At 40.1% G+C, this 15,698-nt stretch overlaps 1 protein-coding gene across 2 annotated transcripts in view; it reads right to left on the reverse strand.

The window, feature by feature from the left end:
* Positions 1–15,698, reverse strand: part of CMYA5 (cardiomyopathy associated 5) — a 103,474-nt gene that overhangs the window by 47,256 nt on the left and 40,520 nt on the right. For both annotated transcript variants that reach the window (XR_004349436.1, XM_032629137.1), the window contains exon 2: positions 1,994–12,101. Coding sequence is in view for 1 of the 2 variants with exons in the window: in XM_032629137.1 (XP_032485028.1) it covers positions 1,994–12,101 (10,108 nt within the window). In the remaining variant the exon portion in view is untranslated. The remainder of the gene's footprint in view (positions 1–1,993; positions 12,102–15,698) is intronic.

Genomic DNA, 15,698 nt, shown 5'->3' on the forward strand with positions numbered 1-15,698 from the left:
TTTGTGACACCTTTCCTATCTTTCCCAGTCTCCCTCCACCATTTTATTTACTCCCAGAGGGTTCCTGTCTCAGAACACTGTGCTCCCATAATGCTGTATGATCTGGGGGAGCTACAAGTCTATCTTCCTTTATTTTTGTTTTGTTTTCATTCTCTATGATTAGCACAGTTCTTGACATGGAATGGAAGGTCAATAAATATTGAGAAAGAAGGAAGGGAGAGAGTGAAGGAAGAAAACAAATGACAGATAAAAGATAAGGCACCACAAAGGGGATGGAGTGGTGGGGAGAAGCCAGGACCTAGATAATCTACAAATGCAGCCATCAGTTCCTGAATAATCACAAATGGCCTACTCACAAGATGCTAGAGAATTCTCAAGTGACAATTTTTTTAATTTAATTTTTAAAATGTGCCAACCAACTCAATCTTCACAGTTGATTTAATGAACGAAGCAAGTCTCTGGCTTAGTCAATTTGTTTTCCACTTTCTCTTCATACTATATGGAGAAGGTCCAGAAAAAAAACTTTAAAATGGTTTTAAAGCAGGAGACATCATATCTCCCTGCTTTTGAAATTTGTTTTAAATTAACAGTACTTAGAATTATTTTTTTAATTTCTAAAACTCATGGAGATAAACAAAACATAATTAAGAAAGCTAAAGAAAATCTAGTCTTCTTTCTACTGACAGTACCCAGTAGTTGTTAGTTAACAAAACCAAGTGTCATCAAAGAATGGGGCATATTTCACTGGTGTTGATGCATCCCAATGCCTGAGATTCCAAAAAGAAATTGACCCATGCCCTACCCCAAACTTGACCAGGTAAAGTTTCAACAAAATTTCACCCTGGAGATATAAAACCAATATCATATCAGTTGAGAAGGATTACTTTTCCAGGAAAAAAAAAAAAAGCCAAGATTCTAATATGTTTTCCTACTGAATCAAAATGAGCCTGACAATCATTTATCAGTGACCTAACTGAATAATCATATTGAAAATTGCTACCATTAGGAAGGAACTAAGCAGAGCAACATGGATACACAGTCAAGGGCATGAGCTGTAGCATCAGACAGACCTGGGTACCAGTCCTGGTGCTGTCTTCTATGACCTTGGACTTAAACTATCTGAGCCCATGTCATTATCTGCAAATGGATGACAATGACAGCGTTGTCATATGGATTAAAAGATATCTTGTATATAAAGACCTTAACACATTGCCTGGCCCACAGTAAGTGCTCAATTCTTGCTATTACTTGCAATTTTAGAAGATTCTGGCTACTGTATGGAGAATACATTGATGAGATAAGAGTGGAGATTCCAGTTAGAAGGCTACTGAAAGGTAGATGAGAATCTTAAAGACTAAATGTTTGATTTCCAATAGTATCTCTGAGGGAGTAGAATACTTATAATCACATACATAAGGATATATGTTGCGACTAACTTTCTAACATTGGGAGTCTATAGACATAGCCAGAAGGAATGCAAAAGTTTTCCATTTCTAACATCAATTTTATAAATGAAGAAATGTGGAGAAAACCAAAATTTAAAATGTCTTACTGTCTTGAGTATTTTATAAAACTTGCAATAAAATTGCTTAATATAATGTAAATGTGTATTTTTAAAGGATGATATTGTAGATAACAGAAAATAAATTGTGCTTTATGCTCAAGTGCATATTTTTAAATTTAAAATTATTTGCCTTTTTAAGATTATGTTAAGGGCTACTGTCATAAGATCTCTCAAAGGCAATGCCCCATGTTACTTATCCTGGTATCTCCAGAATCTAGAAAAATACCTGGCACATACTATGTACCCAATAAATGTTTGTCAAAGTGAACTTAACTAAATAACTAGGGAAATATGCTTAGTTTTTTTCAGACTATTATGCCTAAAGATGAATGTATCAAATATTGGTCATTTTTTAAAATTGAGAAAATGAGAAAGCCAATTAAACATCTATGTATGATTACACACTTGTATGCTTTAAAATCTATTTACCTTTACAGCACTTATAGCTGTATCAAGCGTTGAAACCTCATGGTCTTTGTGGGTACCAAACAGCTTGTCAACAGCAGAAATTGGGCTTTTACATGTGTGGCAGTATGTGTCAATCTGGGACTTTTTCAATTCCTTTTGTTCCTTCTCGGTTACCGACTCTGATGATAACTGGTCTTGTTCTGTCATCTCTCTGTCCAACTCTTCCTGTTCGGCAGACTTACTTTGTGCCACCTCACTCACAAATTCATTTTCACTGACATGTTCAGAGGATTCCTTTCCATGAGGCAACACATCTTCAGGGGTGGATTCTGAATACAGTTCTTCTGATAAAGTGTCTTGAGTAACTACTTCGTAATTCAGGGATTCAGCAAATTCATGCTCATCCTGAACAGGGCTACTGCAGAGCCGGTCTTCACTCAGCTCAGGGGGAACCATTATTTGAGGTTCTTCTTGCAGTGTTTCTTGAACACAAGTTGCACCAGATGCAAATTCTTCCTCTGGGAAGGACACTTGTACTGGGACATTCAGACTGACCTCTGGATTTGCATTTGCTGCTTCATTAGTCTGGCTGCTCATTTCATCTACCCTCTCCAGGACATGATGAGTGTCTTCAAATGGAACCGCATAGCTTACCCTCTGGGTGACCACTCTGACTTCCTCGGTGATGGAAGCTTTCCTTTGCATAGCTACACTGTCAAGAGCCTCCACGTGGCCTACTGATTCTCCTTCCCTGTAAGCTGCTTTCTGTTTCTCTTCCAGACTCTCCTCCCCGCAAATAGTTTCAAACCTCCCCCAAATTTCCCCTTCTTCAATTATTGATTGGTATGAATCATCCTTACCAACTGGCTTTTCTTCTAGACCTTGGCCTTGGTCCTTTTCAGTTACAGATGTGTCATGGAGAATGTCATCTTTGAGTATGTACTTCTCAAAATATATTCCTGTTCCATCATCAGTGTCAGAATTTCTGCTTGGAAATGATGCTTCAGAATTCACACTGTCACCTTCAGAAGCTGTCTCCCCTTCTTCCTTTTTCTCTCCAACTGCTTCTTCATACAGATCTTTATATAAAAATGCCAGTGCGGGTGGCTCCTCCAGAAGTTCAGGATTAATGGCTTTAGCAGTGGTAGGAAATATCTGGGTTCGTGACAAAACTCCTTCCTCTTCATCAAATAAAGGCATCCCAGGTGACTTTGAGTCCACATCTCTATTTATGCTCTTTGGAGCATCTCTGTCAGCTGATTTTTGGACAACCGAAGACTTTTGGGTCTCTGGGTCAGATAATTTGCTGTAGTCCTTTTCTAGTCCATAAAAACTTTCATCTAATTTCACCAATTCATATTCATATTCTAGGGCACTTTCCTCTGAACGTTCTGGGAGAGAGACAGTTTCTCCTGGAACTTCCTTTGACAGCTCTCCTTCAACATTTAATTCCCATGGAGTTCTCTGTTTTTCTGGGTCTGGGGAGATGTTATAATCAATCAATGTATATTTTTCAAAATAATCCTCTTCACTGGGAATTTCAGGCTGATTAAAGGCTAAATCACCAGTTTCTGAATCTGTGGCTCTCTCCTCTTTGGTTGTATGAGTTTCCTTTTTTTGGTCTTCTTTCGATGGTGTAACTTTTTTATCAGAATCTTCTAACTTACTCTGTAATGTTTTATAGCAAGCAACTGCCTCGCTCTCATCATGGAAGGGTATAGGCTTAAATGAGGCCTTCTCTTCCAAGTATTCTAACTTATCTTGGATTTGTTCACTTTCTTCCTCATCAACTGAAGAAATAAATGCAGGAGCATGAATGTTCAATATCTCACAACCTTCAGAAATGATACTGAAGGCACTCTTTTGCTCTTCTGAAAGTCCAGCTGGCTTACTAGTCACGGTAAATTCTTCATCTCTTGCATATGTGTCTTCAGGCTTCTTGGAAATCATCTCATCAATACTGATTGTTGTTGCATTAGTTATAAATTGAGCATAGTTGCTGCTCACCGAAGAGCGTGGTTCATTTACATGGGCATCTTCCACAGCTTCCAAGTGGTGCTTTGAAACAAGAACAGATTGTTCAGACATTTCAGATGCTTGATCTTGAGATGTTTGAATAGTGTGGACCATATGCCTCTCTGGAGTCAATTCTGACCATGGATCTAAAATCCTTTCAGATTCTTTAGAGGGAGATCCTTGTTTACTTTCTTTTGTGGTATCTACTGAGCCACCTTTTGGCAGCTCTGACGCTGTGACCTGTCCCTTTTCTTCATTGTGACTTACCACATCCCTGCTTGACTTGTCCAATACCAGATTTCCTTCCTTCGGTAAAGTGTGATCATTTATTTCATCATGATAAGGAAGATCTACTGGAAGGAAAGTCTTGGTTTTCTCCACCAAAACTTTACGTTCTTCTAATGGATGTGGTTGGGTTCCTACTGCCTTTGTTTCCCTGATTTCTGGGTGAGCCTCTGAGATTATGGTTTCTGATTTTTCAGTAATTTCTGTAGTTTTAACTAATGAAAATGGTTGAGTTTCACCCAAAGAATGACTGAAAGAGGTATCTGACTCTTCAGGCATATGCCTGGCTATATTCATGGAATAAGGCTGAATTTCCTGCTGCTCTTTTCCTTCTAAAAATGCATGTGACGGCTCTTCTTTTTCTTCTCCTTTACCCTCCTCAATAATTTTGTATCTTTCTTTGTGGTCATCATTTTGATAGACTTGCTGCAGTGCAGTAGCAGCTTTTGGTTCTTCCAATTTAATAGGGCTAGATCCGTGCGTAATTTGTGCCTTCCCTATTTCATTATTACCTCTAAGCTCTAATGGGGCCACCGTTTCTTGTTTTTCTGCCACCACCTTCTTTTCTTCCAAGGAATATGATCTCATTCCCAAGTTACCTTTCTCCTCAGTTGGGCTAACAGGTCTGAGTTTTATTTCCTCTTCAGAAATTTTCAAGGAAGTAGGTTTTGGCATCTCTTTCTCTAGTCTGTCTTCACCAAGATCAATTAAACTGTCTTTAGATTCTTCTACTGGCAAAATTATTGACTGCAGCTTCTCTGATTCCTCTGTGATATTTTTACTTGCAAAGCTAGATGAAGCTGATTTTGGTGGTTGTGGCACCTTATCTATTGCATCAAATAAAAAGAGTGATTTTTCTTTTTGATCACTTCCTGGCTCTTCTTTAAGGACAGAAATATTCCATTTAGATGGAGGGGAGATTTCTGGCTTCTGGGGTCTTTCACCATCAGTGATATGAAGACGAACAGAATTTTTGGCTTCTTCCATAATGGATTTCTCACCCATGGGAGAATAAGATTGAATTCTAAGATGTCCCTCACCATCAGCAGAAGTAACTACTGAGTTTAGGTCCATTTCCTCTGAATAGTCTAGGACTTCTTTCTTCCCATAATCTTCACTAGATGCCTCAAAGTTGGATTTTGGCTGTGGCAAAACTTCTACATTTGATAACAATGTGGGTTTTTCTTTAAAGTCTTGACCTTCACCAGATTTAACTAAAGAACCTGTGGATTCTGCAGCAGTTTCAGGTTTGGCCTCTAGCAATAGATGATCCGCTGGCTTCTCATTTGCATGAACGTCAGCTGGAGCAGGACCTCTAGGCTCTATCACAGTCACTGCTTTTTCTACAGATGGGCTTGGCTGAGCTTCTAAATCTTCTTTTTCAGCAACTTTGTTATCTGGAGTGCTTGACTGTAAAAATAAACTGGATATCCACGATGTGAAAAATGAAATTCCTTTCTTTCCCTTTTCCTCAGAGAGGCCTGGCTCCACTGCCTTCTGCTGCTTGGGCAGCTTTTGTATGACCTCAGGTGACTCTGGGGGTTGAGGTTCTTCATTTTCTTGGGTTGAGGAGAGGGGTTTTATTTGTGTGGGTGTTTTCACTTCAGATGCTGGTTTCCCTCTCTCAGCATCATCTACAACCTCTGACTGAACCACTTTTGATTCTTCTCCAGGTAAGGGAGATATACGCCTGTGTGCTTCTTTTTCATTGCCCAGTGCAATTTCTGCCTCTTCTGCCAGGAAATGGGCTGCTTTGGCAAGAGAGGGAAGAGTTTCTGATTTGACCTCTTCTGTTGATGGGCCAGACACTGATTTCTGGAGGATTCTTTCAGATGGTGTTTTGATTTCTTCCCAGCTGTCTTCTTTGCAAGGCCTGGAAAATTCTGTGTTTGCTTTCTCCGATACCAAACTTTCACTCCCCACTAAAGAAAGGGTCTGCTTCCCTTCTGCTTCATTTCTCTCCACATTTCCAGCTGGAACTAAAGATTTTGGTTTGGGGGCCAGCTTTATTTCTTCAGAAGAATAAGTTTTAGTTGCTAAGGTCTCTACGTTACCACTAGAGGTATCGAGAGTAGACACTGGTTCTTGTAATGATAAGTGAGATTCTTCTGCAGAATGTCGCAGAATTTGCCTTCTGATTTCAGTTGTGTGGTCTTTCTCTGACAGAGCAGGCTTGAGCTGCCCTGTCATCAGATCACTGGTACCAGAGGAACCCAGCTGCACAGATCCAGGGACTCTTTCTTCATGGTGACTTGCCAAGTCTCTCTCTGGCTTTTTCAGCATCCAATTTTCATCCTTTGGAGAAATAAGGGCCTCTTTCATGTGTGTTTCTTTGACATCTGTAGGCTCAGTTGTCATAAATGATTTTGATTCTTCCAAAGGCAAATTTTCTTTCATAGACAAAAATTGTTTAATACCCATATCTTGTTTATCTGCAAAAGATCTGTTTATGTCAGGTAATTTAACAGCTTGGTCTGAATGAAGTTCTTTTTCAGGCTTCTCTTCTTCCACAGGGAGGTCAGAAGAAGCAATCTTTGATGGCTCTGTTATACTCTGGGGTACATGAAATGAATTTGGTTGGTCAGTTTCTTCATTTAATTTAGTTACAGTATTATCTGTCACTTGTGCCTTCAAATTTTCTGTTGGCAGTAACAGGCTTATTTCTTGTTTTCCTTCTTTTTTAAAGTCAACTGAATGGTTCAACTCTCCTGATAATCCTTTTAAAGAAAAAGTGTATGGCTGAAGTTCTTCTGGGTTGTCTCCTTTAACTAGAGAGGTAAATGCTTCCCTTGATCCTAAGCTAACTACCTTAGGAGAGAAAGATTTAATTTCTTGAATCTGAGGTTCTTCACTAAGGCATGATGAAACCTCTGAAATTTCAGGCACTGTAGTTGACACATGAAGTCCCCTGTTTTCTTCTTTTCCTTCTCCTCTGCTCCTAAGTTCAGCTAGGCCCTTTCCTAAGACAGAATCCCCTGTTTCAGTTATGGGAGATTTTATTTGTTTTGTATCTATGGATTCACTTTGCCTACCTAAACCACCAGTGAATTCAGAGCCAGAATTTGGTAATTCTGATACTTGATGTGGCTTGTCTTCCTTCTCAGGTTCCAAAGAGAGCTGTGCCAGAGCAAGATCTTGATTTTCTGACAGGAAATCTCCCTGAACTACAGAAGGTGTCTCCACTGCCTGTTTGCTCTTATCACCACAGAGGGTTGGTAATGTTGAAGCTAAATCTTCTGATGCTAAATATTCTAACTCAGGAAAAGAACTTGCTGTTTGCTCATTTTTGCCTTTTGTAACTACATATTTAAGTGCAGGTGACATGTTCTGTGAGGAAGGAAGTTCAGTTTCTGTTTTCTTTATCTCACCACCTAGGTTGAGCGAAAGTACATGGTCAGGTCCTGACATCTCTGAGGCAGACATAGAATTTTTTTTCTGTGACACATCCAAATATTCAGAGTTGAAGACTGTAGAAAATGAAAGATCTTGTTTGTTTTCCACCCTCGCTTCCTTTGGTACATCTGAATGCTGAGAAGACAATGTTTTGGTTACTGCCAACCCAGGTTTAATGTCTTCAGTTTCTACCTTTGACAAAACAGACTGCTCTGGTATAGAGGATATGCTTGCAGGTAAATCAAATTTAATTTCTTTCCCTACTTCTGACCAAGCCGGATGTTGGGACGCAGCAGTTTCAGCGGGAGAAGAACTAGCTTTAATTGCTACCTTGTCTTCTTCTTTACGAAGTGAATGCTTATCTACAGATGTTACCATCTGAAGCGGCAAACCAATTCCTAATTCACTCTTTCCTACTTTTGTTAAGACTGGATATTCTGTAGGGGTGGGAAGAGATAAATCTGTTGGGATTTCTTCTTTTGCTAATTTGGTTAAGCTTGAATCATGCTTTGTTACAGATGTCGTGGTTATTGAAGAACTGGGTTCAATTTCTTTCTTTATGTCTTCTGACAAAGCTGAAAATTCTGACATGGGTGGTGCATGCTCTACTTCCTTTTCCACTCCTGGTGACGCTGAATGCAGCACTCTAGGTGTACCAGTTATTTTAGAATCATGTTGCACTTCTGCAACACAAATCTCAGGTCCAGATAAAGATGTTTCCTTCAGAGGTGAATATGGCTTTATTACTTCAGGCTCATTCTCTGACAACCTTCTCTGTTCTAGTTCAGATGTCACAGTTGGAGTTAAATTGGGTTTGACATCCTTCTTTGGCTCATCTACCAAGTCAGGCAGAACTGAATCTTTCATCCCAGACTCTGGAACATTTGGAGGCTGAGGCTCCATTTCTTGATCCCGTAATACATGTGCTATAGCTTCTTGAGAATCAGGCACAATTTCTTCCTTACTTTTAACTTTTAACAAAGCCATCTGTTCATCTGAAGATTTTGGAGTGAGTGATGTTTTGGGTTCTTGTTCTTTCTTAATTGCATGGACGGAACCAGGTGAAACTGAACACTGAGATACAGGCAAAACAGGTGTGGTTTCTTCCTTTACCATGGACAATTGTGCAGGTGTTGCAGCTAGTGATGAACTAGTCTTAATTTCTCCCTTCTCTGAATCACTGGTTAAACATGGCGGAATCAAGTCTTCAGACTCAGGTTCTAAATATGCTCCAGTTCTCTGCTTCTGTGCCATAATGAGATATTCAGGTACAGTTGTTGATGCTGTTTGAGCATCTGGCTTAATCTCTCCCTCATTTGTTGAAGGGAGCCAACTCAAGTCTTCAGGTGCAGACACCAAAGGAGAAGTTTCAGTTCTTTGCTTCTGTGATGAACTTAGATGCTCAGGTACAGGTGTAGCAGTTGGTGCAATTTCTTCCTCATCTGCTTCTGAGAAGCAGGAATATCCTGACACGGCCATTGCAGTTAACAGTGAATCAGGCTCAGTTTCCTCCTTATTTGTTTCTGGGATCCTATATGGTGGGATGGAAGCTTGTGACGCTGAATCTGGAGAAAAAAGTTCAGCTTCTTCGGTGTCTTCATCTGACAAAATCATGTGTTCAGATGGTGATGTTAAACATATTGGAGAATCACACTCAAATTCTCTTTTCTCTGTCTCCTGAGTTCCATAGGATGGAAATGAGAATTCTGACACAAATGCAGAGTCTGGAGAAAAAGGTCCAATGTCTTCTTGCTCTTCTTCTGAGAAATTCATGGGTGAGGAGGCATCTTTTAGATTTAAAGGGGATCTGTGGACAATTGCTTCCTCCTGTGACTCCAGTGTTGCATATGGTGGTACTGAAAATTCAGACGCAGAGGTGGAAGAGGGTGTGTACCGCTCCATCTCTACTGTCTCTTCTTCTGAGAGGACCACATGTTCAGATGGGGTGGCTGAAAGTGGTGGGGCCTGGCATTCAGGAGTCCCCTCAGTTGTGTATGGTGGCAGAGAGCATTCAGATACAGAGGCCACCTCTGGGGGACAGAATCTGGTGTCCTCCTTCTCTTCTTCTAACAGAGTCTTGTGCTCAGAAATACCTTTTGATTTCAACAGGGAGACATCACCAATTATTTTCTTTGGGGATTCCTGTGTTACATTTGGCGGGACTGCATATTGGGAGGTCAGTGTTAAATCTGGTGTGAAATGCTCATTTCCTAGGTTGTCTTCTTCTGATAGGACCATGTGTTCAGATGTAGCAGTTGAAAGCAGTGGTGACTGGCATTCAGAAGTCCCCTCAGTTGTGTATGGCGAGAGAGAATGTTCAGATACAGAGGCCACCTCTGGGGAATACAGCCTAGTGTCTTCCTTCTCTTCTTCTGACGGAATCAGGGGCTCAGACACACCTTTTGATGTTAATGGGGACTTATGGTCAGTTGTTTTCTTTGGTGACTCTTTTGTTGCCTGTGAGGGAACTGAATATTCAGAAGCAGATGTGGAATGTGGTGTGTAATGCCCATTTTCTGAAACCTCTTCTCTGGACAGGACCATGTGCTCTGCTGTAGCTGTTGAAAACAGTGGGGACTGGCATTCAGGAGTCTTCTCAGTTGTGGATGGTGAGACAGATGTAGAGGCTGAAGCTGGGGAATAAGGCTCAAATTCATCATTCTCCTCTTCTGACAAAACTGCATCTTCAGATACAGGTTTTACATTAGGTGAAGAAACTGGCTCAACTTCTTGCTTCTCTCGTTCATAGTTCAAATCCTGTGTGACTGAATACTCCGATATGAAAGCAGAATCAGTAGAAACAGACTCATTTTCCTCTCTTTCTTCCTCAGATAAGGTGACATGTTCAGGTGCTGATGTCGTCAGTAATGGCAGAATGGTCTCGTCTTCTTTCTGCTCCACTTCAGGGGCCAAGCGTGGTGGGAAGGGCTCCTCAGAAACTGATGGACTTTCTGGGTAATCAAGTTCTATGATCTCTTCTTCCACTAAATTAGAATCTTCAGGTTCAGGGGAAGCAGATATTGGTAGAGGCATTTCTATTTCTTCTTTCTCTGGTTCCTCTAACACTAGAGGTTCAGAAAGAGAAATGGATGGCTCGGGCATGTTTTCATCCTTCTCTCCTTTGACAGCGAGATGAGGAGGGTTCAGTCGTTCAGAGACTGGTTTTGTCCTTTCTGGTGAAGTCAGATCCAGTTCTTCTCTCTCTGGGCCAAAATCTTCCTGGATAGAGGCTGTCAGACCCGGTGAAAGTGTTTCCAGAGAACCCTTCTCTGCCTCCAGTGAAATGGAATGGTCAGCAGAAGATACGTCTTCCCTCTTTACCTCATCCACTAACGGCAGTGAGACTGAAGAGTCATGCTCTGCAGTTACCATTTCTCGTGAATCAGCCTCAGATTCTTCCTTTGCTGTTTCCAGGAACGCAGGTGCAGATGTATTGGGTGTAAGAGAGGAAGGCTCTATCTCACGGGGTTTTGCTTCATCAGCTGGCAGCTGTGGCACTGACTGTGGCGCGCCGAGCTGTGTTTCTTGTTCTGCTGTGTCATTACTTGTATAAGAGGAAGGTGTGTGCTTGATAGTAGATGCAGCCCTTAAGGGAGAATCAGCGTAAATTTTCTTTAGATCTTCATGACTGAATGAGGTCAGGGACTTTGATCCTTTGGAAACTGCACCTCTCCAGGGTGCAGCAAGCTCTTTTACTTCATCATCGTCTATGCTTTGGGCTACTGATTTGCCTGTTTTGGAAACTACATCAGAATCATGATTGCCCAAATCTGGCTCTAGACTAATGGACGCATCTTTCCCCTTCCTATAATGTATTTCTTTAATTACATAACCCTTTGGCAATGTTCCATAAAATTGTAAAGGAATTAATTCTTCTTTAACAGAATTAAACATCTTAATTTTATATTGTACTGTTCCTATGTAGACCGGCCTTAACACTAACGGTTTGTGTTCTTTGTATATCGCTCCAGTGATAGGAGGTGTATTTGAAGTGGTCTTCTTGTTTCTCATCTTATCGTAAATGCCAGTAGATGAATTCTTTTTCTGGCTCTTTAGTTCCTGGCTTTCTGAAATTAAAGGATTACTTGTTTTGTTTGCTGGAACATCTTGGGATTCAAAAGAATTTCTTTTTTTGTTGCCTTTCCGACGCAATGATGGTGAGCCATGCTTTGACTTAGGCTTTCTTTTCCGAATTTTTTTAACTTCATCCACAATAAAGGAAACATTCCCTGGAGGAGACTTCAGAGTCGACCCTTCCAGACTACACACACCAGAGGTCTGACTTTCTTCCAAGGCCCAAGGAGTGGAAGACCTACTTGAATTGGTCTCCCAGGTTATTCCACTATCTTCCCGTTGAACTGTTACCATGGAAAAGGAGGGGTCAGATATGATACACTTCTGCTTGGTCTTGCCCTCTTCATTCTGGTCTGATAACCTAGAGTAAATAATGATATTATTAATAATTCTACATATATTAATAATAAAAATAACAGTAATTGCATATTCTAATAATAAAGTCAATGTCCTATTCTTACTAGGTAAAGGATTAATGTAAAATTAAAACATACAGATAAGTAGTGCCATCCATATCAAAAATAAGGATGTACACAAAATAAAGTTTAAAAATTGAAGTCAGGATACCAAATACAATAACACATCCCAGGCTGGAATAAATCAATATCCTGCAAAGTCAAAAAAAAAGCTAAAGTGAAATTCCCTACCTTCCCCTATCAGGATTGCCCCCAGACCTCCTGTGGCTCACCCAGTCCCTCAGGCTCTCTATCTAGTCACCAGGACCTTCATAATGGTCCTTGCATCTGTGCCTTCCCTGTTACTGCTATCACTACCTTGACCTAGCTTTTTATCACATCACCCCTTGATTATTTCACTAGCTTCCTAACTGGTCAGCTAGTATCACGTTTACCTCCTGCCCTCCCCCCACCCTCAATCCATCCTGCCTATCTTTCCAGACCAAGTTTACTAAAAATTTTCATCATGCCACTTCCTGCTCAAAAACATCAGTAAATTCCTTATATCTATAGAAAAATAAATTCAAAATACTTAACTCTCTGATCCCTACCTGACCTTCTTTCCAAGTACCCACTTCCACCCTATCCCTACATGGAACATTTCTGTTTTAACTAGATAATTCTGTGTTCAGTAAATATATCACGGACACTCTGAGTCAGGGCCATGAAAGGAAAGTAGTGAATATAGAGAGATCACAAAAAAAACAGCAGCCTACTGTGCTGTATTTAACTCATCTGTAAACCAGGGATCATAATAGAACCTACTTCACGGGATTGCTGTGAGGTTTAAATTAGCTAATACACATGAAATGCTTAGAAAATGTGCCTGGCATGTAATTAACACTCAAAAAACATGTTCTGTAATCAGGTCTTACATATAATCCTTGAACTAGAGATCAAAGGAGCCTGGGCATGTACATTTTCAATGGCTAAAGAGGTTTGGAAAGATGGTCACCTTGGACTGCTCTTATATGCCCTCAAGAGATGCCTGGCTTTGGCTGTCCCTTTCAATTGCCATTGGGCCTTTGTCTCAGACTCTGCAGCACTCTTCCCTGGAATTTTCTTACACTTTCTCCTTCCCTGTGCTCATGCCATTCTTCCACTTACAATTCTTATCCCCCACCTTAATCTACCTTTCCTGCATATTTAAATTCTATCTACTCTTCAAGGCTTAGTTTTAAAACCTCCACTGTTACCATCCCTGACCAATTCAGCAGGCATATTTGCCTTTAAGTTCAAGACAGATAAATACAGAACTATTGACTGACTTATACACTTTTCTACAACAATAAAAACAAAACCAAAAAAAAAAATCTATGCTAAAAAACCACTAAGCATAAGTATTCAATTAAGGCACTTTTTAAAAACATACAGAGTTAAAATTTAGGTCCCTAACCAATCATTTTTTTTATCATCAGTCACTGCTTATATTAGCAGTCCTTAATTCTGGATACATTTTAGAGTCATCTGTAGAGAGATTTTAAAAAATACTGATGCCACACTATACCCCTTCCCACAGAGACGCTAGTTTAATCGTACTAGAGTAGGGAGTTTTAAAAGCTTCCAGGTGACTCCATTATGCATCCAGAGTTGCAAATCACTGGGCTAAACAATCCTAGCTATGAAACTTAACTAGTACATGCCTTTCTAGCTTACCCTGAATGCTTTTTAGTTTGTTAGATTAGGCTGAAAGCCAAGACCATAAATCTTTGCAGGTACATTCAACTCCCCTTTCTGAAACTTCAGAGTTTCCCCAGTAGTCAGCCGCAAAGGGCTGCTGAGATCCTGATCTCCTTAGATCTCACCCATGACCAAGTCGAGCCTGGGGCAGCCAGAACCCCTGGACCACTGGTCTTCAGTAGCAAGCATCCTCATCCATTTACCCCAGGGTGCTGAAAACAATTTCATTTTCTACACATGCAGTGAGTGAAAATGGCTGGAAAGTGGTGAGAAGAACTGGTTTCTCCATTTCCCTGGTAACTCTGCTCTCACTTATTTGCTTTGGTATTAAACTACTGAACTTAATTAGTAATTGATACCTTATCTTGGTTCTGAACTGAATCTTATTTTTAATGTTTTTCAGGCTCCTTTACATATCTAATTAAACTTATTCCTTGAAATTTTCAATTCCTTCTACCTCTTCTCCCTTCTGTTTAACTTAACAAAGGCAGAATGAAATTAAAAATTAAGGTTATAGCATGCAACTGAAAAGTCAGCATTTCGAATGCCCATCATTGTAGTAGTATTACAAAAGCAATTATAATTCAGTTTAAAGTTAATTATTGATTGTAAATTCAATGTACTCAACCAGAGAAGTTTTCATTACTCATTAGAATGAGTTCATGAGTGCTTAGCAGAATACCCAAATGTTGATCATAAAAAGATAGAGGACTACTGAGGTGGGTTCACTCAATCATTTACTTATTCATTCACTCATTTATTTCATTTAATAAAATTTTATTGAGTTTAAATACTAGGAATACAAATATAAAGACATAGAATCTTCTCTCAAGAAATTCAAAATCTAACAGGGAGACAGAACTAAACATTTTAACACTGTGGTAAGTTCATTTACAGAAGATAGGCAAGATACAGTGAGAACATAAAGAAGGGAAGACCTCAAGAGGAAAGATACTTGCACTGGATTCTGAAGAGGAAATAGGAGTTTGCCAAATGGATAAAGAGTGATGGTGGTGTAAGGATGGGAAGCTCATTCCAGGAAAATGTCACAGGATATGAAAAAAACATACACATGAATAAATCAGTCTGGCTCACTGAGAAACCCAAAGTATTTGGGGATGTCTTGATTATTGGACAGGAGCAAAGGAATAGAAGAATAACACAGCCAACAGGAATCAGAGAATAACTATATTAGCATGTGTAAAGTCATAGCCCAAGTATTCAAATTACACTCAGTGTAAAGAAACCATTTTCCTTAATAGAAGACCAATGATCTCCCTAGAATTCAGAAGTATTTCTTACTCAGGAACACAAATGTTCTCATCTATGCAAAGATGTATACATCAACTTTCCATAATTAATGGATATTGTCTATGAACATGATCTTATTCATTCTCCTCTGATTCTCACAAAGCAACCTTCTGATTATTACTTGGCTTCCCAAGCAGATTTATCTGAGAGTGAGAAGAAACACTTCTTGATGACCTGGGGAGCTCAGTTCCTTCCTCCTTTCAGAATTGGTCAAGGAGAAGGTTCAGTAGATTTGAGTTAGATCCAGGAAAGAACAGACTGATACCAAGTTGAGTGCCAAAGACGTCTTCCTTTTCAGGATAAACTTTATCTGATTTCCTTCTATTCCTATTTATTAAGAGAGATTTTTTTTTTTTTTTTTTTTTTTTTATGCGTTACGCGGGCCTCTCACTGTTGTGGCCTCTCCCGTTGCGGAGGACAGGCTCCGGACGCGCAGGCTCAGCGGCCATGGCTCACGGGCCCAGCCGCTCCGCGGCATGTGGGATCCTCCCAGACCGGGGCACGAACCCGCG

Source organism: Phocoena sinus, chromosome 3 (assembly GCF_008692025.1).
Source record: "Phocoena sinus isolate mPhoSin1 chromosome 3, mPhoSin1.pri, whole genome shotgun sequence".
Taxonomy (NCBI): Eukaryota; Metazoa; Chordata; class Mammalia; order Artiodactyla; family Phocoenidae; genus Phocoena; species Phocoena sinus.